The following is a 23,963-nucleotide window of genomic DNA, read 5'->3' as shown; positions in this document are numbered from 1 at the left end:
TTTAATTTGATTGTGGATTTTAATATCATTAACATAGGAGGGGGCAAATCGGAGTGGTGCCTGCAGAGTTGGGCTTCAGCTCATCCTCTGCCATTTGTGTTCTTGGCTTATCTCATCCTGAGCTGAATGTAAAGGTTCCACAGTGCCTCCTCCTTATCTCGTCTGTTTCTCCACGTGACTTCCCTGGGTATACTCATTTAACCGAAGTATCTGAGTAGCCTTTTCCATTGTTTATCTGCATATCTTGCTTTTGGTTCCATAAACCTAAATGAAAATGTGGAATATTTTTGGTCACATCCCACTTCTTTCAAAGCTCTACAGATATTACTGCATTGTTTTCTTGGGTTTACTGTTTTGGAAAGTATGAGGACATATTATTTTCCTAAATGCTTGTAGAAGCACTGCCCTGATGGACTTTATGGTCTAGTGGAGAAGATACCAATTATTTGCGATTAAGAATGCAATGTGCTGTGAATTTAGTCCTATTCTTCATATTCTCAATCATTTTCATGAGATTTGGGGAGGAGAAAAGATAAACATGCAAGCTCAGTTCACCATTGGGAAATGGAAGTCACCTAGTCTCCTCTAGTGTCACAAAAGGGGGTAGGGACAAGTTTCCAGGAGGAAGAATTCACTCTAGGATCTTGGCTCCACACGGACTAACCCTGGGCTAAGACTTCAGCCTAGAAATTCCCACTGTTGGCTTTTACAGCTCAAGTGGCTATGACTATGGTCACTCCAGACGGCCAGATGCCTTCTGCAGTGGCTCTGTCTCCTTGGTAGGCAGAGAGGTCCCTTTCCTTTGTAGATGCATCTAGTGACTGATTTAAAGTTGTTGAGTCAACATACCCAAAAACTCTGCATTTGATTTGTTGGGGGATAAGGCTGTCTTGAAGCAGGGACTCTCACCACTTTATTTCTTTCAGTCCTTTAATCCTAACCCCAGTTCTATACTTAAAACACTTCATAAATCTGTGGCCACTGGAATATCCTCTCCCCGTCTGCCAATAACTTCCAAAATACACATTTTTCATGGAGACTTTTCTTAGTAGAGCGCTTTACACGCCTTAACACCATATCACGTTCAGCCAAGTACTCGTGGGTTTGAAGCAGAGATTTCCCTGTGCCTCAGATTCCTCATATATAAAAATCGAGCTAACAGTCTCTGTCCCACGGCTCCGCTGTGAGAATCAGAGGAAATAATGCACAAGCCACAAGCAGTTGCTCTCAAGACCTGGCTCAAACCTCACCAGTAGTAGTATTACTACTTTAAGTCCGAACATAAAAATGTTATTTAAAAATTCTCTGTAAATTAAAGCCGATATTGCGTCTTGCTGTTAGAGAGCCCCTCCAATTAAAACAGGCACCCCTCCGGATGCTGCAGGCTGCAGGCTGTTTGAACAGTGTGCGGGATGTATGTGCGTGCGCAGAGAAAGCTTTTCTCTCTCTCACGTGCCTGCGTCTCCAGATTTCATTATAAAAGAGGCAGAGCCCATCAGAGAACTTGATCAGCAGCCAAGCACGGGTTTTTCTTTTTCTGGTCCTTTGTCAGGTCTTTGTTCCGCCCCTGGCTACACTCTAACAGAACCACTTACTGGTGATTAAAAGGAGGGGACTTGGAGGCGGGGGCGGGGCCTACTGGCGCGGGGGCCCAGCGATTGGGTTCACCCTCGGGGGCTGCGCTTTCTTAAGTGCCAGCCCGCGGGCGTCGGCTGACCCCCAGCCGAGGACCGAGCAGCCGCCTCGGACGTCAGCGGCGCGCGGCGGAGGCTCGCAGCCCAGCCGAGTTCAGCGGCTGCGGACGGGCAGACGGACGGCGGGGCCGGCGACCCAAAGCGGAGAGAGGCGCGCGCGGCAGGAGGGAAGAGAAATCCGCCGCGCGGGCAGGGGCCAGACTCGCAGCCTCCGGCCGACAGCGCCATGGACGGCACCGACAATGCCACCCTGCTCTTTGCCCTGTCCTCTCTGCAGCCGGACAACTACACCCTGTCGCCCAACGCCAGCAGCCTGAGCCCCGGCCCGGACGCCCCCCTCGCGCCGGCCTCCAGCGCCGGCCCCAGCCCCGGGCTCAGTGTCACGCCGGGCCCCGGCGTCAGTTTCAGCCCCGGCCCCACTCCGACCCCGGCGCCGACGGCCGGCAGCTTCGCGGACGGCGGGCCCGGGCCGGGCTCTCCCACGTTCGCTTCGCCCGAGGCCGCCCACGAGCCTCCGTTCTGGGACACGCCGCTGAACCACGGGCTGAACGTGTTCGTGGGCGCCGCCCTGTGCATCACCATGCTGGGCCTGGGCTGCACGGTGGACGTGAACCACTTCGGGGCGCACGTCCGCCGGCCGGTGGGCGCGCTGCTGGCCGCGCTCTGCCAGTTCGGCTTCCTGCCGCTGCTGGCCTTCCTGCTGGCGCTCGTCTTCTCCCTGGACGGGGTGGCCGCCGTGGCCGTGCTCCTGTGCGGCTGCTGTCCGGGCGGGAATCTCTCCAACCTGATGTCCCTGCTGGTTGACGGCGACATGAACCTCAGGTACGCAGCTGGCCGTCCCCTAGACATCTCTTATCCCGGTCCACCGCGTTTACGACCGTGGATTCAAGATCAAGAAGGGAGGGCGAGGCGGTTAGACTGAGGCGCAGAAGAGGGGAGAAGAAACTGGAGAAGACGTGGACGCGCGGGCTTTGCAAGTCCAGGCAGACATGAAGAGGTGGTGTTGCAGGGAGATCTAGCCAGGGACAGAGGCGCGCTGAGGGTCTAGGGGTTTCAACCACAGCTCCCTCACCACCCTCCCTGTGTGCTGGGCTGTCAGGGCAGGTCTAACGGGCAATGGAAGACAAAGGGAGCTGGGAAGCCAAATAGGACTGTTGGCTCCAGTAAAGAAAGGAATCTCATCTATAAGACAATATGACTGAGGTCAATCCAACAAGTAGTATTCGGCAGCTTTACCGTGTCTAACAGGGTGCTTCGGAGGATTAAAAAAGAGAACAAAAGCGTTCCTTGCCCTCAAGATCATCAGACTGTAACCAGCTCAGTAGGCTTTATAAGGCAGAGGGCAGCAGTCCTGAGGTTTTATTTTTTTCTCCTGCCGGAAGTTCTTGTTTCAGTTGGGCTTAGACATGCCGCTCTCTTGGTACCTCCCTGGAATGAAGCAGGTTCCCCCCTGACTTCAAGCCGGGGGACTTGCAGTCTCTCCCTTTCTCCTCTACCCAGTATGCAAGCAAGGCTCTTTGGCTCAAAGCTCATTCTGACTTCTGTTCATTCCCTTTTCTGCAGCATCATCATGACCATCTCCTCCACGCTCCTGGCCCTGGTCTTGATGCCCCTGTGCTTGTGGATCTACAGCCGGGCTTGGATCAACACCCCCCTGGTGCAGCTGCTGCCCATAGGGACAGTGACCCTGACTCTCTGCAGCACCCTCATCCCTATCGGGTTGGGTGTCTTCATTCGCTATAAATACAACCGGGTGGCTGACTACATCGTGAAGGTAAGGTCATTCTTCCCCTTGTGTGCTATGTAGAGAGAGTCCTCGGTCTCTGACCTGTGGCTGAAATGGTAAGAAGTTTGGGGAAAAGGGGTAAGAAAGAAAAGGCCTGTATAGCCCTTGCATGGATAAACTTTAAAAAAAAAAAAGTTTATGTCACAAAGATTACTTTCATTCCATCTTTTGGAAATTCAAAAATAATAGCTTTGATTAAGTACACCAGGTTCATTAAAAACAGCGTAAGAGAACTCTCAGGACTCATAGGAGGAAACGTCACGAAGGGAAACAGGTGACAGTGCAATTAAATGGCACGTTTTTCCACTAACAAATCATGTATTACTAAAAATCAAAGCAGATGAAATGAAATCATTTTAAGAGGATTTGTGTAGTGTTTTAGAAATGCATTACTCTATTTTTTAAAAGTGGAACTCAGAAATTCTATAGGCGGTTCCTTTAAAATGTTTTTATTAATTTTCTAAAAATAAGTTTACACTAATAAAACCAAAAGTAATTTCAAAATTACACTGTGGATTATAATAGAATACACAAAACTTTGGCTTCAAAGCACAAAATAAAATTAGGTCCTGCATAAATAATGCAGAATATATTGCCATTATTAAATTTGTGTCTTTTTTTTTCCTATTGCAATATTTCATATGGTTTCTAAAGCTAGTGAAAGTATGAGGCTTTCTATTATTTTGTGCAATATTTATAATATTGTTTTTAAAAAAACAGATGCTTTTTGTAGCAGTAGAGATTTTGTAACAGTTGATTGGAGAAAAAAGTTAAATGTTTGTAAATCAGGCTTTCTTTGAGAACTCAAAAATGGTAGTAAATAAGAGGAAACTATGAAGAGGATTCTCGTTTTAGGGAGTTAATCAAATAAAATACACAACTAATTTCTGTAAAAGGTACATGCAAATTCCTTCAGACATTGAAGAGAAAAAGGGTTACTCTAGTGTTTTAATTATTTAGATTTAAGAAGACAAAATCTTTTATGTTTTACTTATATTATTTTCTAAAGTAATCTGATCATACAGAGAGCCTAACTTTTATTAATACGAAAAATGGAGCATTCTTTTCTGTACGTATATCCAGCGTTGAGTAAAAAAATTGTGCTCTATAATAAATATATATGTCTGAATGTAATAAATATATATGTACATGTAAATATACATATTTGTTATATGTTATACATAATATATCTATAGATCATCTTGAGATCATTAAGAACTTACTAAGCTTGTCATTAAGGTAATACTATTAATGTAATGGCATTTACTATAAAACCCTAAGAATTCTAAGAGAAGAGAGAATCAATCTAATAACCTATTTCCATACTAAAAACAGATAAACATATTTAAATAACAGATAATTCAATAAGACTGGCTAACTTTGAGTTTAAGCCAAACCTGTTCCTTAACCAGAACACTAAGATCTGCTTCACATTTCTGTACTTTTGCATACACTTTAAAATGAGCTTTCAGTGTCAGTTCTTACCCATATGATTTAAGGTAGTTCAAAGGAAACATTGGAGACAATATTTTCACAACAAAGAATCCGACTTCTTGTCAAAGCTTTTGATGTCGACACACTTTGAAACTTAATATAAGAAAAGTTTTAGGGGGAGGATATGGTTCAAGTGATGGAGTACATGCTTAGCATGTATAAGGTCCTGGGTTCAATCCCCAGCACCTCTTCCAAAAATAAATAAATAAGTAAATCTGATTACCTAACCCCCCCCAAAATTTTTTTAAAAAAAGGTTTGGTTTCTGCCAATTGTACATTTGTAGCATGAGTCCCTTAAATAATATTTATTTTAGCATCCTTTAGGGTAGACTTTTTGACCAGCCCAGATAAATTTTGATTAATTTTTTTGAGTATAAAGTGTATGCCAATCCCACAGACTCCAAAGGGGTTTCCCCCTAGTTACCTAGGGAACCAGAAACAATTCTTAAACTCTTCTGGGTCTGTAGTCTCCTTCAAAAACACCCATCCAACCCCCTCTCCCATTAAAAAAAAAAAAAAAAAGCTAACTACTAATCTGAAGGAGAACGAGGAGAGGAATTTTTAGGTTTCCACCTTGCTATTTACAAGCCTGTCTTGCATGAGTGAAATGTACTGGTCAGACATCAAGATGACACAGTGCTTTATACAGTCAGTTGTTCTGTAGCTAAAATCCATCTATTATCTATAATAATTCCTAAGCATCATTAGAGACTTACAAGTGGGAGGTTTCTCATGAACAGACGAAAAAGCAGGGAGTTGTGGAATTACAAAGAATTTCTCACATCTTATATTTACATTTTTTTCTTTTCTCTTACCAGATCTAAGAGTTGGTAATTGTTTCTGTATTGTGAACAATTCTCTGAGATATAATAAGGTATTTTGCAGGTTAAAAATATGACACTCAGTTTCATAAATTTAATAACTTTTTATCTCGTGTAAAACCAGAACTCATTAGAGGCACATTCAATTTGACACAACATTGTAAAGTGATTATAACTCAATAAAAATGTTTAAAAAATAAAATACATACATACATAATAAAGAGGCACACTCACAAACTAAACAGCCAGGATTCCAAAATGGAGTTATGGGATTGAGGATGAACGCCTAGGACGGTCTGCCCCTGGAGAAGAGTAGCCTACCTTTCATAACTGTTTTCTAAATTTTTGGAGGCTGTTCTGCAGGAGGAGTAGTCTGTCTGGTCTGTGCTGCTCCCAAGGGCCTGTCTAAGACAGTGGCTAGCAGCTGTAGAAGGCAAATTGTCACTAGACATAAGGATAGGCCTTCAAACAATTAGAGCTGTCCGGCATGGCCTGGATGCCTCCTGAAGAGGTGATCTCCCCGTCTTCAGACTCTGTCAAAGGCTTTTAATGGCGAAGATCTCCATTTTGTGTAGGAGGCCAGACTAGATGGCTCTTCTCATCCAAAAGCCCAGGATTCCCTTGCCTGAATTTCTCTTCAACCATCTGATTTTTGATGGCTTGTTTACCCATTTTCTTTTACTAGGTTTCCCTGTGGTCTCTGCTAATGACGCTGGTGGTCCTTTTCATACTGACTGGCACTATGTTAGGACCTGAACTGCTGGCAAGTATTTCTGCAGCTGTTTACGTAGTAGCGATTATAATGCCTTTGGCAGGCTACGCCTCGGGCTACGGCTTAGCCACTCTCTTCCATCTTCCACCCAACTGCAAGAGGACTGTGTGCCTGGAAACAGGCAGCCAGAACGTGCAGCTCTGTACTGCCGTCCTAAAACTGGCCTTTCCACCACAATACATAGGAAGTATGTACATGTTTCCCTTGCTCTATGCCCTTTTCCAGTCTGCAGAAGCCGGGATTTTTGTTTTAATTTATAAAATATATGGAAGTGGAACATTGCACAAGCAAGATCTTCTAGATGAAGATGAAGATACAGATATTTCTTATAAGAAACTAAAAGAAGAGGAAATGGCAGACACTTCCTATGGCACAGTGAAAACAGATAATTTAATTATGATGGAAACCACTCAGACTTCACTCTAAATACGGAGATACACGGGAGCCTCTGCCTTGTTGAAATATTACTTCATATTTATGGTCTGTGGTAGTGTCTATGGTTTACTTAAGGAACAACAATTGGTTCACATTATTATACAATGTAACAGTTTTGATCTGACTACCAGTAAAGTTGCATTGGTATATAAATCCATTTTCATAAGTTGCAAATCAATGTCATAATATAACTTGCACCTGGGACTGCTGGAGTGATGCCTGAACAAGTTAAATGTGCTTTTTGGTTTTCACCATGTATTAACTCTTAGAAGACAGGGTCTTGGAAATGTAGAATTTTGACGCACTATCTCGTATGAGTAAAAACACGCTATATTTGTAAAGCATAGTTTAGTTTAATGTAATTGTTGTAAAAAAAAAAAAAGTGCTCTCTCAGCTTATAAATACTTGACACTGTTAAAATTTGACCTGTATTCAGAAAAATCCTAAAACAGGTCAATTAAAACAATGCAATATAGTATTTTATTGTCAAACCTGTATCAAATCAAAAATTACATTAATGTATTTGATTACTTGATCTGATACCTATTTGTAATGAACAGCCAACATTTTTTTCTAGTGGACAAAACATTTTCTTTTCAACTGGGGACTGATCTGGTCCTCTGCATTTATGTAAACACACTGTAAATCAGTTTATCTTTTGGAGGGATGATTTGTAGAACGACTATCCACCACAGAGAATTGCCATAGTCGTTAGTCCCTCGTGGAACTCAGCAGCACCTCCTGCTCACCATTTGAGGTGGGGGTTGGGGGAGGGAGGACGTTCTCCAAGGGAAAAAACAATTAGCCTAGATACGGGCGCCCTGGAGGGCTTTCCCTCTGCACTTACTGAAAGGGTTGAATGCGTAGATTTCACAGAGCAGCTCTGAGATAATTAAATAAACTATAATCTGAGATCCTAGGTATCAGACCCAAACCTTCGCGTTTTTGCTCACGCCACAGGCTGGTTGAGCCTCTCCTCAGCTTCCCGGGGGCGCAGATCCCGGGAATAATCGAGGGATGGGGGCCATCTGTCTCAGCTCATCCTGGGGGAATCCTCTTCACCTGGGGGAAGTTCACTTACGGATCAATTCTTGCACCACAAGAAAGCCTTCTTTGCAGATCATCTAAGGGTATTTGTGCCGATTTCCCCACTGAGAAGGTTGAGGAGGGGCTCCCTCGGTGGGGACGCGGGAACACGAGAGGTGGCGGGAAGGGTGCGGGGTCCGCGCAGCCAGGCTAGCGGGGGTGGAGCCCGCGCCCGGCTGCCCCCGGGAGGCCGCCTATTTAGGGCGCAGGGGCGGCGGGCGGGAGCGGCAGGGGTGCGCCGATGGCTGCTCTGGGGGACGAGGTGCTGGACGGTTACGTGTACCCGGCGTGTGCCCTCTACTCGTACCCGTGCCCCTACCCGGCCGCCGCCAAGGGCAAGGGCGCGGTGGGCGGGGGAGGCTGGCGGCACCGGGACCGGGGCTACCCTCCTGTTTCCTCCTCCTCTGACGGTGCGTCTTCGTCGTCTTTCCCGGGCTACGGGCAGCTGGCGGCCGCCGAGTACTTCCACAGCTACCAGCCGGCGCAGCTCATGGCCCTCCTGTCGCAAGTGAGCCCGGGTCTCGCCCCGCGGCCTGGCCGGGCCGGCGTTCAGGACGCGGCGGTGCAGGTGACCCAGCGCCGCGACGTCTCGGTGCAGTGCTCGCTGGGGCGGCGCACGCTGCTGCGCAGGGCCCGCGAGCCCGGCCCCCCGCCTGGCCCCGGCCCCGGGGGCGCTGCGGGCGCGGGCGGCAGCGGCCCACCCTCCCCGCAGCCGGCCCGCCGGGACCCGGAGCAGGGCAGCCCGCTGAGTGGCGCCCCGCGGCCCGTGCGCTTCCCGCGCACCATCGCCGTGTACTCGCCCATGGCCTCCCGCCGCCTCGCCACCCTCCTGGAAGGGGCCGAGGCCGCGGCGGGTGAGCAGAGGCCTGGGGAGCCGGAGGGAGAGCGAGGGCCGCCACCTGCCAGGCCCCGAGGCTCGGAGGAGGGCGAGGGGTCAGCGAGGAAGACGCCCCAAGGGCCGCAGTCCGAGGAGGAGGACGAGGCCCAGGCCGCAGTGTCGGTGAGCCAGGAGCAGTCCCCGCCGGTGCCCAGGGCCCCGGACGCCGCAGACGAGAGATCGCCGTCGCAGAGCCCCCAGCCAGGCAAGGAGCGCCTGCGTTTCCAGGTGAGTTCCGAGTTGGCCGGGGAACTGGCCTGGGGAGCCCTGGGGCTGTGCGTTCTCCAGGCTCCCGTCTCCGCTCTCGCCCTGCGGCTGCTCGCGACTGGCGGAGGCGCCGCGCCCCCTTAGGCAGGGACCCGTCTATGTGCGTTTCCGCACCTGCCGGTATCTTTCTCCGACGGAATTAAATCGAGCGTAGCTTGATTGTTGCTGCGATGGTAAGACACCGGCCCCACAGGGGTGGCCAAGGAGACGCCCTTTTGACGTTCTTATTCTGAGTGGAGTGTATTTACTCTATAAAGCCCTGGCCGCGGGCGAGTAGTCTTGTGTGGATCCGGCACATGGATGATCTAGGATGCGGCTCAGAAGATTAGAAGGTGAATTTACTGGCAAGGAGAGTCGAGTCCCGAGGATTACATTCACATTTTCAAATTCAGTGTGTTAAAAGCTGAAACAGCCTCCTGCTGGGGTCCTGGTCAGGATCCTTCCTTGCTCTTTAAGAAGCACCCCTGTTCAGAAATCTGAGTATGGCTGAAACATTTGCGCTACCTTGCGCTGCTTCCCAAGAGCGGCAGGCTTGGAGAGCCCCTGGCACTTGCCTGAACCCTAAAGGGCTGGAGCACACTGAGGGGATTGTAACCCAGGGAATTGGAAAGGCATGAGAGGTAGCAAGAGGTCTGGAGGAGTCCTTCTGGGTCTCTTCCAGGGACCCCAGGGCTGTTTAGTGGGGATGGGGGAAGCAAAGGAAGAGTGAGTCAAGAAGTTTATACACGAGCTGTGCCTGCTCCAAACCATGTGCGCTCTTAAGTCTTAACTTTGCTCACCTGTGAAATTGCACTGTCTTCTCCAAAGTTCCTAACAATTCTAAAGGCCTAACCCCTGCCCCCGCACCAAGACTTGATTATAACTTCTTACTGAGAGGGAAGAAAAACTTAAGGATAAGGCGATGCTACTTTTGTTCACATTAAGTATGAATTATGGCTTAGTTTCCTAACACCACTGTTTGCTGGAAACTTTATTAGCAGCGTAGAGAACTTTCTTCAAGGTGCTCACCCAAGATTATTTTAGGATGCTGAGTTTTATTCTCTTTCTTCTGTTTAACCTCCGCATTCGTGTATGTCCTACAGAGACAAACCCAGGGTTCGGGAGCCCTGGATGTTTGGCTTTCCTCCGCCTGTCTGAGCGAAAACACCCACCTAATAAACCATTGATGTGCTTTATGAACCAAGTTAATCTGGCTCATAGACTCTCGTGGGCCCATGCTCTTCTGCTTGATAAAGCCATTAGCTTCCCTAATTATTACACCGGGGAGGCTGACTTGAACTTGATTCTGCTTTCCTCTGATCTGGAGTGGAGCTGCCAGTTTTAAGTATCAAAGAGGTCTCCCCAGGCTTCTGAAGTGAAGGATAATTCAGACGTCATGTTGGTGAAACTCTGCTATCCTTTTGCTCAGTTCTTAGAGCAGAAATATGGCTACTATCACTGCAAGGACTGCAACATCCGATGGGAAAGTGCCTACGTGTGGTGTGTGCAAGGCACTAACAAGGTAAGAAACACCACACAACTGGTGTCGTCGGGACGGAAAGGTTCCGGGGCTTTGGCTTGAAGTTCTTCGTCTCTTCCGTCACAGGTTTACTACAAGCAGTTCTGCAGAACATGTCAGAAGTCTTATAACCCTTACCGAGTGGAGGATATCGTGTGTCAAGTAAATCAAGTGTTTTTGCATTTTGTGTCTGAACTGGATAGTGGTCAGAAGGTTGGGGGGGGTAGGGTAGTTTCTTAAAATGTATTTTCTAAAAGCGCCTAGGTTCCCCGTGACCTGAGGTTTTGACTGCTTTCTGGTAGAAGCTGTAGAAATAATGCTCAACTGGGAAACAGGGCTTCGGTGTTAGCTTCCTCCTGCCCTTGCAGACCTTGGACATGTTAACATCTCTAGGGGCTGTTACCTCACTTGCAATATGGAAAAACATTTGCTTTACCTGCAACTCAGTCTAGTGTAGGAGAAAGCAAACTGAAAACCAGAATACCTTTCTACTAACATTTGATGGTAAAGGTTGACATTTTACCCAAATGCATTTTGTGAAGCACATACTCGAGTTAGAGTATTTAGTAAAATCACAGGTTTTTTAAAGTTTCCATTTCTGCCTGAGAGTTCAGAAAGGGCTTTGTTTTAAAGTAAACTTAAGTTGCCCAACTTGATGGGGTTAACTGGCAACATGTTGCTTGTTTCTGTTAAGTAAGCACTGCACTTGTGATAAAGGGCTTAGAGAATCGAAGGGGGAAGAAGGGATTGAACTGGCTACACAGCTAGTGGAGCCTGACTTGCCAGATGAGACAGCCTAATCGATGCACTTAAGGTGGACGCTGGCCGCATGACCACTGCACGGAGTAGGGTGGAGAGAAACCAAGTATGGCAAACTTAGACTAAGCTAGACCTGGGGTAAGTTCTAAAGTGAGATGCCATGAGCACTCTGCTCTTGGCCCAGCAGGTGCTGCTCTGCCTTGTGCCTCAGCTTTGAGGTCCTTTGCAGCAGGTGGCGGCCCGAGATCAGCCACTGATGTCAGGCCTGCTAGTTCTAGCCTCGCACTTCAGTGTCAAACTCCTCTCTCTCCTGCTTGCTCGTTCTCCACCCTTCGAGTGTAGGAAAAGATTTCCTCTTAAACTGCTTCAAAAGAAACTTCACAGTTCAGAATTGAAGCCTAGGCAGCGTGGGAGCAGGACTGCGTGGTTAAATGCTCTGTTCCTTCTGACCCTGTCGTTGCTGGGGAGAGATGTGGACAGAACAGGATGAGCACAGGACCTTGCTTGGAGTGCATTCAGTTAGTATTTGAATGCACTAGAAAATGAACGTGAAAGTGCCAGGACATTGCCAAGGGTTTATCTTCTGTATGTACTTCTCACTTTGTTTTTGTTTTTTGTTTTCTCCAGAATTGTAAACAGACTAGATGCTCCTGCCCGGTAAAACTGCGCCATGTGGACCCCAAAAGGCCCCATCGTCAAGACCTGTGTGGGAGATGCAAAGGCAAACGCCTATCCTGCGACAGCACTTTCAGTTTCAAATACATAATTTAAATGAATGTGAAAAAACCAAAACCCTGGTCCTGCTGAACGTGTGCTCGTGGAGCAGACAAGTGAGCTTTTTTCCATGCCCCTTCTCCTTCCTGCCTCTCCCGCCTCAAATTACTTCATGAAAGGCTGTATTTGACAAAGCTGTCAAATAAAAGCATTGCAAAGTAATTGATACATTGTGTAATATCCTTAAAATTTAGGAGAGCTTGTGTTAACAGTCTGGGCCTGTTGCTTTAATATTGTCCATTGCAGATGGAAGCGGCCAGGCTCTGAACTAGGTTGGTCACTTGAGAGTTTGAGGGGTTCACAGATGTGAGGTTTACTGCTTAGGGTCTGTAGTGCTGATACTTATAAGAAATTGACTAAAAAGCCATTAATTCAAATAAGCATTCTTCTAGGGGAGGAGGCGGTGGAGCCAGGCCTTGCGGGGAGAGGGTAACCCAGAGTCAGAACCCAGAGTGTCTGGGAGCGTTGGTGCTTACAGGTGACCTCAGTTTAGTGGCAACAAACTACTCTGGGAGAAAAGCTGTGAGAGCTGGTGACTTGCTAATCACAATGTCACAGCTGTGGAACAGGTGCCAATTGGAACAGGGTGGCTAAGGGCAGCTTGAAGATGTTAACTAACAAATGGCCAGCTGAAGTCCATTTGAAGTTAACTTAAAAAGATTCTCCTAAATGTATTTTAAGTTAGAGACAGCTTTAGTCTTACTTGTTATGGACTTGCAGCTCTGTAGGTGGAAATGGTATCTGGTGCCATCTAACAGGGGGATTCTCATCCAACTGCACCTAATAGCTTCCTACTGGATTACCAGGAAAACACTGCGGCCCTGCACCAGAGCGCTCCTGGTGTGTGGGGCTGGGGGAGTGACACGAAGGATTCTAACGAAATCAAGAGTTGAGGGCTGTTGGTTTCCTGGTTACAGAAACCACATAATTGGAACCAGGTGCTAATTATTCCGCCTTCCAATTTTCTAACCATCCCACTTAAGTTAACCCTTATTCCCTTAGGCCATATGTAGTAAGTCTGATAACATCTTGGATGCTTGTATGTAGACAAATACACAGAATAAAAGAAACTAAAATGAGTTAAAAGTCTTTAGAACCCTTATAGCAAGGGGAAGGGCCTGTGTAACCATATGGACCTAGAAAGATGTCTATAAAAATGCAGATCTTAGGCCCCTATCCCTACTGAATCACTATCTGGATGAGGTGAAGCATTTAATAAGCATCCAGGAGTTGCTTATGGAATTGAGTGTGAAAACCACAATTGAGTCAGCCTTGCACTTACCACAGAGAAACGTGGATTTGGCCTCTGCCAGGATAAAATTCCATGTAGTGGGAATGTAATTCTTGCATAAAAGTTCTGCCATGTGGTATGGAAGAGCTACTTAGTAACTGCTTGGTAGGGAAAAAAAAAAAATCTGACTTGGGAGGTCAGGGAAGTCTTGCCTAAAAACTGACATCTCAGCTGAGCTGAAGTTCAAATGAGTTGAATTAGATGAAGAGGGGAAGGAGAAAGAACTTCCCCAGACTAAGCCAACATTTGCAAAGGCCCAGTGGTAGAAAACCCTGGAAGACAGGGATGGGCATGATGGCAGGCACAGCTGGTAAACCCAGGTCGGGAGGACTTTAGGGCCTTGTTCCAGAGGACTGGTCTTCATGTATCACCGGTGAGAATCCACTGAAAGGTTTTAAAGCTTTGGTGAGGCATGGGGACAAACAGATTCACCTTTATAATCTGTTGCTTTATTAAAAAAAGTTTTTAATGGAGGTAGTGGGGATTGAACCCAGGACCTGGTGCGTGCTCAGCACATGCGCTACCACTGAGCTATAGCCTCACCCCCAGATTCACCTTTAAGTAATCACTGAGTACAGCAGATGCCTGTAAACCAGTCAGGAGTCTTGCAAAGATCAGATAAGGTGGTGGTGGGGCCAAATGGAAATGAAGGACAATAACTCCAGGTGTGGGTGAAGGTGATGGGTTTTGCTCTAACACTTAACTACTGACGTGGCTGAGGGAGTGTATGGGGTAGGAAACTGAGCTGACAACATGGCATGCAAGTGGTACATAATATATGCACCCTGAGCATTTGCTGAACAAATGAGGGACAATACAAACATACCTGCAATGAGTCCTAAGACAAATTCAGTGGTTATTAACACAGCTGTTAGAATAGCTACTAATCTCTTAAAACTTAACATTGTTTGCCATTGATTTTCCTAATAGAGCAGGTAACTCTATTTTACAGTTGAGGAAAACAAGGATCAAGGTGTGTTTTAGAGTTAATGACCATTCAGACATTGAACAAAGTGGTACAAAAACTCAAGGATTATGGTGAAGACAGTCTTTGCAATAAGGCACTGTCAAACTGTTTATTGGAAATTTATAAAAAGTGATTTTGAGCAAGAGAGGCTAGAAGGAAATACCCTGGAGTACTGATCTCTCTGCCTGTCAAGAGACGTGATTCTAGTTTTCTTCGTGTTTCTTACACTTGCTTAACTGACAGTGGATCGATTACTTTGGAAATTTAAAAATAAGAATGCCATAAAGTACAATTATAATGACATTGATTCTTATTTCCTTTCGTGCAGGTTATGCTGGTGTCTGAGCAGTTCTCATAGACCTAAAGGAGGGAGGCTCACTCCAGCTTTGGTGAGTCTGTTCCAAGCGAACGAACGTGTGACGGTTTCCTAAATTTAAGGTAGACTTGGGGAACGGGGCGGGGGGTACCACATCCTCCATCTTACATCACTAAAAGTAGAAAATGTGTTATAAATTGAGTAAAAATCCTTTGGCTTTCTACTTTAGAAGCAGCATGGAGAAACTGCCAGATCTCTTGCTGTTATTTCGCAAACTTACTATTTAAAAATAATAAATTTAGTGGGGAAAAGAGAAAGGTTGTATGAGCAAAAACTGGGCTCTGCTTGAACTGAGGTGATAGATAACTTAAGAATTTGATATATTTTGTTAATAAATGCAGAATCTGGGTCTAGCGGACGAGGAGCAAAATGGTGTACGTTTTAAGAAAATCCACTTGCAAAAGGACAATCCTAATGACTACATCTGCATCTTGCTTTCTGCCACTGTATTCATTTCTATTACATTATTAATAGGCTTAGTTACATATAAATAGGAAAAGGAAATTTCAACTGTTTGGAAGGTTTGTTTTGGGTAATTAGTCAATTGAACTTAATCTGTTCTCTCTTCTTGAAGGAAAATTATTTTCTATGAATAATGAAAGCAATGTTTGAGGAGTTCCTTAATTATGCACACTATAGTCATTCATCCTTTCTTAAAATACAACACAAACCAACAGCTACAATGCTTTTTATTTTAACAAAAAGGATATGAGGAGGGTGAGAAAAATAGGGGATGGTCAGATAGGACGTAAAGTGTGGCGTGTCTCTGGACACCACCCCTCTCTTCCTGCCCCGCACCCAAAAGTTATTAAATAATTTAAAGGACACCATTTACAGTACCAGAACACCATCAAAATAATTGTGTGTGTGTGTGTGTGTGTGTGTGTGTTTTATCAGGGTCAAAAAAATACAGTGATTATGAATGTGCTGTGACCAGTTACAGAGTTTTACAGGTAACAACTCTAGTCAGCAGTCCCACAGCATGCCAGTGCCCTCAGGTAATGCACTTGAGCATAATTCCATTTCTGGCAGGGTCCACACCCCCAAGAAAAGGCAAAGCTAAGCATTTCACGTCTACATTCTAAACTCTGGAATCCCAGAGCCCAGTTTAAAAGAAGAGTCACAGTGGATCAGAGATGCATATAAAAAATACAAGTTGTTCCTTTCAAATCAGAGGAATTGTGGGACTACATTCATTTCTTTTACAAAATGCTATTTTAAAAAAGGACAGAGAATCCAGTTCATGTTATGCTACAGACCTGGACAGTGACTCAGGATATGGCATGTTTTGGTAGTCTGTCTTCAGGCTTCCTTTTGTCTTCCCCCAGAGCCCCAGGTTCCTTTAGGGTGAAACACGTGAGTCCTGAATAAACTTATAAAAATGCATGTGCATCTCTCTTCTTGAATTCTGCAGACTTCAGGGCCTGCAAGCCATATATTCTACCATCAATGACCACAATGTTTTCTTTAGCATTGTACACCTATTCTTGTATAACAGTGCGTTGCACAAATGTACAAGAAAATACTGGTTTTAATCTATACAGTTTCTATAATAATTATGGAGTAAAATAAGTTAACTTTTCTAATGAGAAGAGCTGGCGGGCAGCATACATCTTTATTTTACATTTTAAAGTCTCTGCAGGCATCTACTTTGGTTAGTTATCAACAATCGTAACATAAGCACTGATCAGAGAACTGAGCAGCATTCCAATAACGTTAACAGATATATTATTTCTTTTCGAAAGACTGGGAAAGCCCAGTTTTAAAATATTATTAAAATGTTCTAACATTTACACACTATGAAGAGTTAGATCTAATAAAATAAAATTTTTTCAAAAATAATCTTGCAGTGCTCTTTTAGGCATGCTCTGAGACGTTATCAATCACCAAACATCCATACCTTGAAAATATGACTGTCACATATTCACACACCTCAGCTCACACACACACACACACACACACACACACACACACACACAAATTCCTTATACAGACCAAAAAACAAAACACCCATGCCCTTATCCCACATGTTGAAAAATCAATGGTTTTTGCAAAGAAGTCTTTCTGTGTCTGTCTATCCGACTGGATGTTCTTCATGTAGATGATTTAAGCATCAACTGTGGATTATGCTTGTGACTGCCAGACATCCAAGCGGCTTTGCAGGTCTTCAGCTAAAATGAACCAGCCTCGATTTCAGCCTCATTTCACCTGCTTTCCAATGTCTCAGTATTAGAGGCCATTATTGCAAACATTCTTAGAATTCTTTTCTTTTTCCAGAAAGTAATGTATTTATACGCATCACTTTTAGCCCTTTTCTTTTCACGTAGGTAAAATAATTAAAAAATTCTTTCTTCATACAGTTATTGTGGGAGGTATTGGCAGCTGTTAAACAATTAGTTTTTTTTTTCCCCCTTCAGATCTCTGTTTTTGACATTAGTTACACTGTGGCTGTGGATGCTGCCAGAAAAAGTCATCAGTGAATTGCAAGGGTCCATAAAAGGTGCTTGTTAGTATTCTTAATCTTCTTCAGTTTAGTCTCTCTCCTAAATGCCTGAAGTTTCTCAGAATCCAGTGCTCACCAAATTTCCAATTGGTTTGGCCTGTGCTAGGAGCTGGTATGATTGCACCATGCGTAGAGACTCTCTTATTTCCAGATTAAGTTCCATCAATTTGTAGTTGGCTTCTGACATGTCCAGGTCAGAGCCGATGACTGCAAAGCTTCCCGTCTGGCCCAGCGTCTGGTGATGGAAATAGATGTGTAACAGCGTCTGGACAGGGTCATCTTCACAACTGCCGAAGATGTCATTGGGCCACAGAGATCTGAAAATACACAGTATTTTTAAGTCCTGAGACTTAAAGCAATTATTGGTTAAGATGAACTACTTTGAAGTTAATACCTATAAAAATAACAACAAAATTTCCTTATGAATCACTGAGGATCCGTTTTAATATTTGAGCAGATATTACTGAAAGTATCACAGAGAATGAACAAAATCTAAAACTGGCATCAAACTGTATGAAATAAAGTCAGGTTTTCCTTTCACGAAGATATAATATTGAAACATCAAATTGAAAACCAAACCCAAATCATTGTAAACTCCCAGCTGGGGATACAAGCATCTCCTCTAAATCCCTTCACATTTTACCTGAAAGCTTTGACTTGTGCTACAGCTGATATAAATTCCTTGTTTTTCAAAGTTTCAATTAAAGAATGAATGGCAGTTTCTATAGTAGTTTGCGCAGCTTTGGAAATGTCAATTTCTTCGTTTTCTGAGGCAGACTCAGCTTCTTTGAGGATACTTTCCAGTTGGGCAAGTTCCTCTGACATGTTGAAGACCTAAAACAAATAGATATGCCTTAAAAGGATGAATGTGGACACTCTAACAAAAAGAGCATTTAATTGGCCATGAAGACACATCTGATGGTGGTATTTTCTCTTAAAGATTATCTTCAATTGTTAAGCTCAGTTGTTACAGGCAGTTAATATTTCAAGTTCTCTATTCAGTTGGGATAAAGAATTTTAGCCACCCAATAGTAGTCTTTAAATACTGTTGATAAAACAGGTTGTCTTAAATGTGATAAATGTTACATTGTAATATGTAAAACAACAGTTTGCAACCAATGTTTATATTGGTTTTAACATGTGATATATATTTCACCTTGGATAGTAAAAATACATTTTTTTTTTTTTGTAACAGTAGGCTTGGAAATGTGGGAGCATGATGAAAAAAATTTTTGACAGTAATGAGGGTCTTTACATTTGAAAAGGTTATTTACCCAGGGTATTTGTATAAACCAGTCGTGTTTGTATTTTTTTTTAAAATAAATTTAACCATTTTAGAAAGTGAAATGATTTCCTCAGTGATAATTTTGCTACCAGCAGTTGACAAGGGGGAGGGAGACTAAAGTCCCTATCTTCAAGTCTATTCATTGCATGATTTCTACATTCACAGTGTTCTTATTTATTCTTGTGTGCATTACTAGAGCCAGAGAAATACTATGTGGACAAGAGGTCATGGGGTTTCATGATACAATTTTGTCTTTATTGAATTGATATGTGCTTGATTTTTGATTACAGATGATCCACTGCTGCTACTTAACCCTTAAGGTCTTGAGCCTTTTACTGCTGAATATCTGCTGTCAGATTTACTAATAGGTCCTGAAATAGCACATCATTTAAAAAACTGATAATGCTTAGCTGGAAGAAAATAAAAAAGATTCACCCATAAGCCACTTTTAACTTAAGTGCTCCTATAAGGAATATATATGTATATATTATAAGTTTTTAGAATCAGTTACAGATACCTACTACAACTGGATATTTACCTCTGCTTCATTTTTTATTGTGTTTACTTGGTTGATAAGTTTACAGTAGGCTTGGAACAGAAGCAGCAACTGAAAATGCAATTTGTATAACCTTCGGCAGAGCTCCAGTTCCTGGAAATAAATAACACTGTGTTAAATGTAAGTACTATTTTCCATATTTGACTAGATAGCATATTTCTAATAAGAATTTATAAGTAAATGATTATGTTAAAATGGCCCTGGCATTTATTTTTCTGCAGTAAGCAAGTTAATATGGTGTGAAGTTGATGAAAGATACATGAAAGATGCTCTGAAGACTGGGATTAAAATAAAAATGTAAAGATTAGTTACATAATTCATTCTTAGTGTGAAGCACATTTTCAATTAGATAAATAGAATTTTTCATCAGGCAAGAAAGAGAATGCTTTAAAAAGGATTCACTAGAACTTAAAACTTTAAATTCATGATGAAAGGAATTTGCATATTCTCTTGCCACATTGAGACGTACATCTCATTGCATTTATCAACAAATACTTGATAAAGCAAAAAATAAAACTCTGGATAACCTCTCACCTAAAAAGTAAGAATCATTTTTCTTAAAAATGAATTCATTTTTCTAAAAAGAAAAGCCACTTTGTAATCTCATTGAAATAAGACAATGAAATTAACAAATACAATTGAATTTTTTTAAATTAAGTTTAAAATACATGTTAGAGATGTGCAAAAAGGCAACTGCTGGTTGTACATATTAATTATAAAACCTCATTTTCTTTGTAGGACTAAAACATTTCATGGATTAGGGCTACACAGAACTGAAGCACACACTACTTTTAAAGCAGTCCATGACAAAACATTGCTAGGTCACAAACGGCAAATGAAAACCAGTTTGTCTGACATGGATAAATAGTCTATAAATTAAGACAGGTCACTTACTGCTAGAATTTCCATTTGCTAAGCAAGAAGGTGATCAGGTCACAAAAAATACAAAGGAAGAAAAAGACCAAGAATTAGTGTAAGAAGTCATTTTAACTAGGGTCACAGATGTCCCAGGCAAACTGAAGAACATTTAATTACACCGCAAAGAAAAATTTATGATGCTATTTCCAGAATAAAACTTTTTAGACATTTACTGTAACAATCCAGGGTGTTTTTTAAAACTCTTTGCCAAATAATAGCTAAATTACATTTAGGCTACAGTTTATTTCTTGAGCAAAAGCTCCAAAGAATAAAATCAAACTAAAGGGATGTTGAAAAGTTGGCCATTGAAAGTGGTCTTCTACCTAGGTTTTTATAGCCTTTCCAAAAAAAAAAAAAAAAAAAAAAAGCCAAATGTAACAAAATTTCCATTAGTAAAGTGGAAAACTCTAATAAGAAAATAAGAAATGAATTACTTACTTCTCAGAAAAGAATTGGCTTATAATTTTATATAATAAATACTTGCCCATGAGAAGATTATCTCTGGTGTGACTCATTCTAGGTTTCCCACCCTTTACTAATTAAGTCCTAAGTTGCCATAATTAGTGCTGAATCAGAAGGTAAAATATTGAGAGCAGATGTGTGTTTTAAATTGCATTCCAAATGTAATTTAGTAAACCTCAGAAATTCAGGTTTGAATCAAGCGAGATAATGTAAAATACATGGTTTATGTACCATTTAAAAATTATTACATTAAAATTTCTACAGCAACTTAGACGTAGTCTCATTAATGGAGAAGAATGACTTCTGATTAAAACTGCAATCACAGTAATGTAAATATAGTCTAAAAGTCCTTTTTGAAGCCTGCTTTCTAAATATTTTTTTCTGTAAAACTATTTATAAAACATTTATTCCTATCAATTTAGAAGGGATTTGCTAAGCAAAGGTGAACTTTAGCTCTGCACTGCTTACCATAAATTATGTAGATGGTCATTCTGTGGACAGTTAGTTGAGCACAACCCAGTGTCAACCATATTAGCATATCTAAATTCCTGAGGTTTTGTATGAACACTAACAACTATTTGACTTTTAAATACTTTCTTCCCATTTCTATTAATATAAAAACTGACTCTACATGTATATATCCATAGCTTCTACTTTGGGATGTAATGGAAAAGAAATTACTGTTAAAATTTATGGTCACAATTGTAGGAAATAAAACAAACATAATTTCATAGCTCTGAGTTACCAGAAATCATGCTAAATATGCTAGCAGTGTACATTTAAAAATACTGCTTTTTAAGTGTACTTTAATTTGTATATAGTCTTTTCATTTTTTTTTTTCATTTTTAAAAATATTTTTGCGGGGGCAGGGGAGTTATAGCATGTGCTTGCACAAAGTCCTGGGTTCCGTCCCCAATGCCTCCATTAAGGGGAAAAAAAATTTATTGCTTACTAATGCAAACGACTACACTGGTATACAGGGACAGATAGTACATAATGTGTAAAAAGTGACCCCCGCTCTCAAGGAGCTAAATATGAAAGGAGAGCTAAGATATAAATGGAAGTCTTAAATGTACAGAGTGTTTAGTTTTCACTTAGTAGAAACCCTCAAGCTGTGTTAATTGACCCAGACTTCTAGACATGGAACTCATTTTCTTCAAGGTAGAAGGGATAGAAGAAATCACTTAGTCTAACCACCTAATTTACGTATGAGAAGAGCAGTTTATGTCACTGGCTTAAGCCATAGTGGCAAAGACAGAATTAGAACCAAAGGATCTAATTCTAGTCTGGGGTTAATTCCTTATTTTGCCTTGTTTCTTTCTTTACACAGATGATTTGATAATTTCTTTGTAACAGAGCAGGATTTGGAGTTAGCCTTCCTAGTTCTGACTTTTCCCCCCTCGGTTTGAATCTTAATTCTATTTACCTACTGATTTTAGATAAATTAGCTTCTCTGAGCCGCAGTTTAAATTTGCACTTACATTCTCTCCTCATTTATTTTAAAATATTTATTGGTTGTTTATTATTTATCCTCATCTGCATAATAGGGTAATTATAGCATCTAGTAGACAGAGTTGTAAGGACAGAGATAAAGTGAAATGCTCAGCACGATGCCTGGCAAATGTTAACATTTATTGTTATTATTTTCTAAACATTTCAGTTGTTTAAAATTTCAAACTTATTATAATAGCACAATAACTCTTACAGTGACTAAAAATCTAACAATCTGATGTTGAAAAAGATTAGAATTCTGATGTCAAATGCAGAGGTGGTTAACTGAGTAATGCCTCTTCCCCACGTGAAGTTGCACTTCTATTAGAATAATGTGTACGTCTTAATTTATCCTCACTTAATGTATGTGTCATATACATGCACTTTTCTCTAAGAAAATATATTACTGTTATTTTCACTGAATTTCATAGTAGCAAAAAACAATTTATCCAATCAGATTTTCACCTTTGGAAAGGCTAATATGAATGTATGTAACATTTCTCAGGGTTGCCTTCCTGTCCAGACAATTTATCTGTAGAATACTAATACAGAATGAAAAATTTTTTAAAGAGGCAGATGCAACTAAAAGCCAACTTGGACTCTCCAGATAGCCATCGAGCTTATCTATTGAATGTTATTAAGCTTCAGTCATAAGCTGGCTGTTCACTTTTATTAAAGTGAATTTTTCATTACTAAACCAATATTTCATGAAACCTAACTTTTACAAAGGTTGTTCTGATAACAAAAATGAAGTGTTACAAATAGTCTTTATTTCTAGAAGTATCAAATAAGGTCATTTGAGCACACACATTATTTTACCTGATACAGAAATACAGCAAAACAAAGACTAAGAAACTTACTTGTGCATCTGTGTTTATCCTATACATGTCTTCTTTGGCACCGAATGTCCTCTTACAGTTGTCTAACCACTAAAGAAACAAGTTAACAGTAAATTTTAATACAGCAATTGTACAATGCACAGTGAAACTGGTACTATTAACAGCCTGCACATATAAAACAACAAACTTATTAAAAGTGAACTTGAATTTCTAGGACTGGCTGTAGACATAGACTTTCATCCCCATTTGAGCCGAATCATTTATACACAAAAAACAAAACAGGGAGACTGTCAGTGTGACTACATGCACACACTGGTGACAGTTTACTAACAGAAACACAGTCAGCTGTCATCTCTTCCAGGGACCTGAGGTGCTCTACTTCAGTAAAGAATATTCTTCATTTTGTAGATTTTATTGGAAATCTTCACAGCCTATACCTGACCTTTGTCTAATGTAAGATGGGGAAATGAGATTGCGCTTCCTCTGTCGATTTAATAAAGGCAACTTAGAGAATCAGCCAGGTCTGTTTGCTTATCAGAAGTGTAATTCTCAGAAGACTAGTGTCAGTTTTAATTAATGAAACAAACTAAAATCCATTTTAAATCTTATTTGGTTACTTTTTTTCTTTTTGGGCAGTAATGAATGACAAACATGTTATCTCCAAAGAATATTGGACACAGAAGCCAAATATGGTTTTTCCTTATCCAGGGGCTAGTCCTAAAGACAGATATTTATTTAAAGGACCTTTTTCTTGGTCAAATAAAAAGAAAATAATAGCATTGTGGTTTAAAGGGGAAAAAACACTGGAGTCACAGAATTTCCAAGCTGAAGTAAAAGCTAGGGGTCTTCAAATTAAGCTCCTAGATTTTGATAGTTTGATATTAATACTATCAGTTATTGTGACTTCCTTAGTTCTTTTTTTGTGTGATAGATGAAATGTAATACAATTAACATATGTCTAAATATATAATAAATCATTAGGACATTTTTTCATTCAGACTTTGAGAAAAAC

The 23,963-nt window shown here is 42.0% G+C and overlaps 3 protein-coding genes across 12 annotated transcripts in view; 2 read left to right on the top strand and 1 right to left on the bottom strand.

Moving 5' to 3' along the window:
• The first annotated feature begins 1,388 nt into the window (after positions 1-1,388).
• SLC10A4 (solute carrier family 10 member 4) lies at positions 1,389-7,916 on the top strand. The gene is made up of 3 exons (XM_010962705.2): positions 1,389-2,516; positions 3,258-3,468; positions 6,481-7,916. Exons 1-3 carry the CDS (start codon positions 1,921-1,923, stop codon positions 6,991-6,993), a joined length of 1,320 nt encoding a protein of 439 aa, XP_010961007.2. The 5' UTR covers positions 1,389-1,920; the 3' UTR covers positions 6,994-7,916.
• Positions 7,917-8,254: 338 nt separating this feature from the next.
• ZAR1 (zygote arrest 1) lies at positions 8,255-12,481 on the top strand. The gene is made up of 4 exons (XM_010962704.2): positions 8,255-9,193; positions 10,641-10,733; positions 10,818-10,892; positions 12,117-12,481. The coding sequence occupies exons 1-4, from the start codon at positions 8,330-8,332 to the stop codon at positions 12,258-12,260; spliced, it is 1,176 nt and encodes a 391-aa protein (XP_010961006.2). The 5' UTR covers positions 8,255-8,329; the 3' UTR covers positions 12,261-12,481.
• A 3,088-nt stretch (positions 12,482-15,569) lies between these two features.
• Positions 15,570-23,963, bottom strand: part of FRYL (FRY like transcription coactivator) — a 226,669-nt gene continuing 218,275 nt past the window's right edge. For 7 of the 10 annotated variants that reach the window (XM_074348242.1, XM_074348245.1, XM_074348234.1 and 4 more), the window contains 5 exons: positions 22,973-23,041; positions 20,136-20,153; positions 19,224-19,334; positions 18,044-18,234; positions 15,570-17,717 (listed from right to left, as the gene is read on the bottom strand). In XM_074348242.1, the coding sequence (XP_074204343.1) occupies positions 17,459-17,717; positions 18,044-18,234; positions 19,224-19,334; positions 20,136-20,153; positions 22,973-23,041 (648 nt within the window). In that variant the 3' untranslated portion in view covers positions 15,570-17,458. The remainder of the gene's footprint in view (positions 17,718-18,043; positions 18,235-19,223; positions 19,335-20,135; positions 20,154-22,972; positions 23,042-23,963) is intronic. The other 3 variants (XM_074348216.1, XM_074348253.1, XM_074348227.1) reach the window with 1 other exon arrangement.

The sequence above is a fragment of the Camelus bactrianus genome, chromosome 2 (genome assembly GCF_048773025.1).
Source record: "Camelus bactrianus isolate YW-2024 breed Bactrian camel chromosome 2, ASM4877302v1, whole genome shotgun sequence".
Lineage (NCBI taxonomy): Eukaryota > Metazoa > Chordata > Mammalia > Artiodactyla > Camelidae > Camelus > Camelus bactrianus.
The sequence above is the reverse complement of the archived record's forward strand: the minus strand, read 5'-3'. Positions and strand labels throughout refer to the sequence as shown.

Excerpts from the sequence above, each read along its gene's own strand:
- SLC10A4 (XM_010962705.2), top strand. The coding sequence starts at position 1,921 with ATGGACGGCACCGACAATGCCACCCTGCTCTTTGCCCTGTCCTCTCTG. Across the intron at positions 2,517-3,257 it reads GACGGCGACATGAACCTCAG|CATCATCATGACCATCTCCT; the intron begins GTACGCAGCTGG and ends CCTTTTCTGCAG. Across the intron at positions 3,469-6,480 it reads TGGCTGACTACATCGTGAAG|GTTTCCCTGTGGTCTCTGCT; the intron begins GTAAGGTCATTC and ends TTCTTTTACTAG.
- ZAR1 (XM_010962704.2), top strand. The coding sequence starts at position 8,330 with ATGGCTGCTCTGGGGGACGAGGTGCTGGACGGTTACGTGTACCCGGCG. Across the intron at positions 9,194-10,640 it reads AGGAGCGCCTGCGTTTCCAG|TTCTTAGAGCAGAAATATGG; the intron begins GTGAGTTCCGAG and ends CCTTTTGCTCAG. Across the intron at positions 10,893-12,116 it reads TGGAGGATATCGTGTGTCAA|AATTGTAAACAGACTAGATG; the intron begins GTAAATCAAGTG and ends TGTTTTCTCCAG.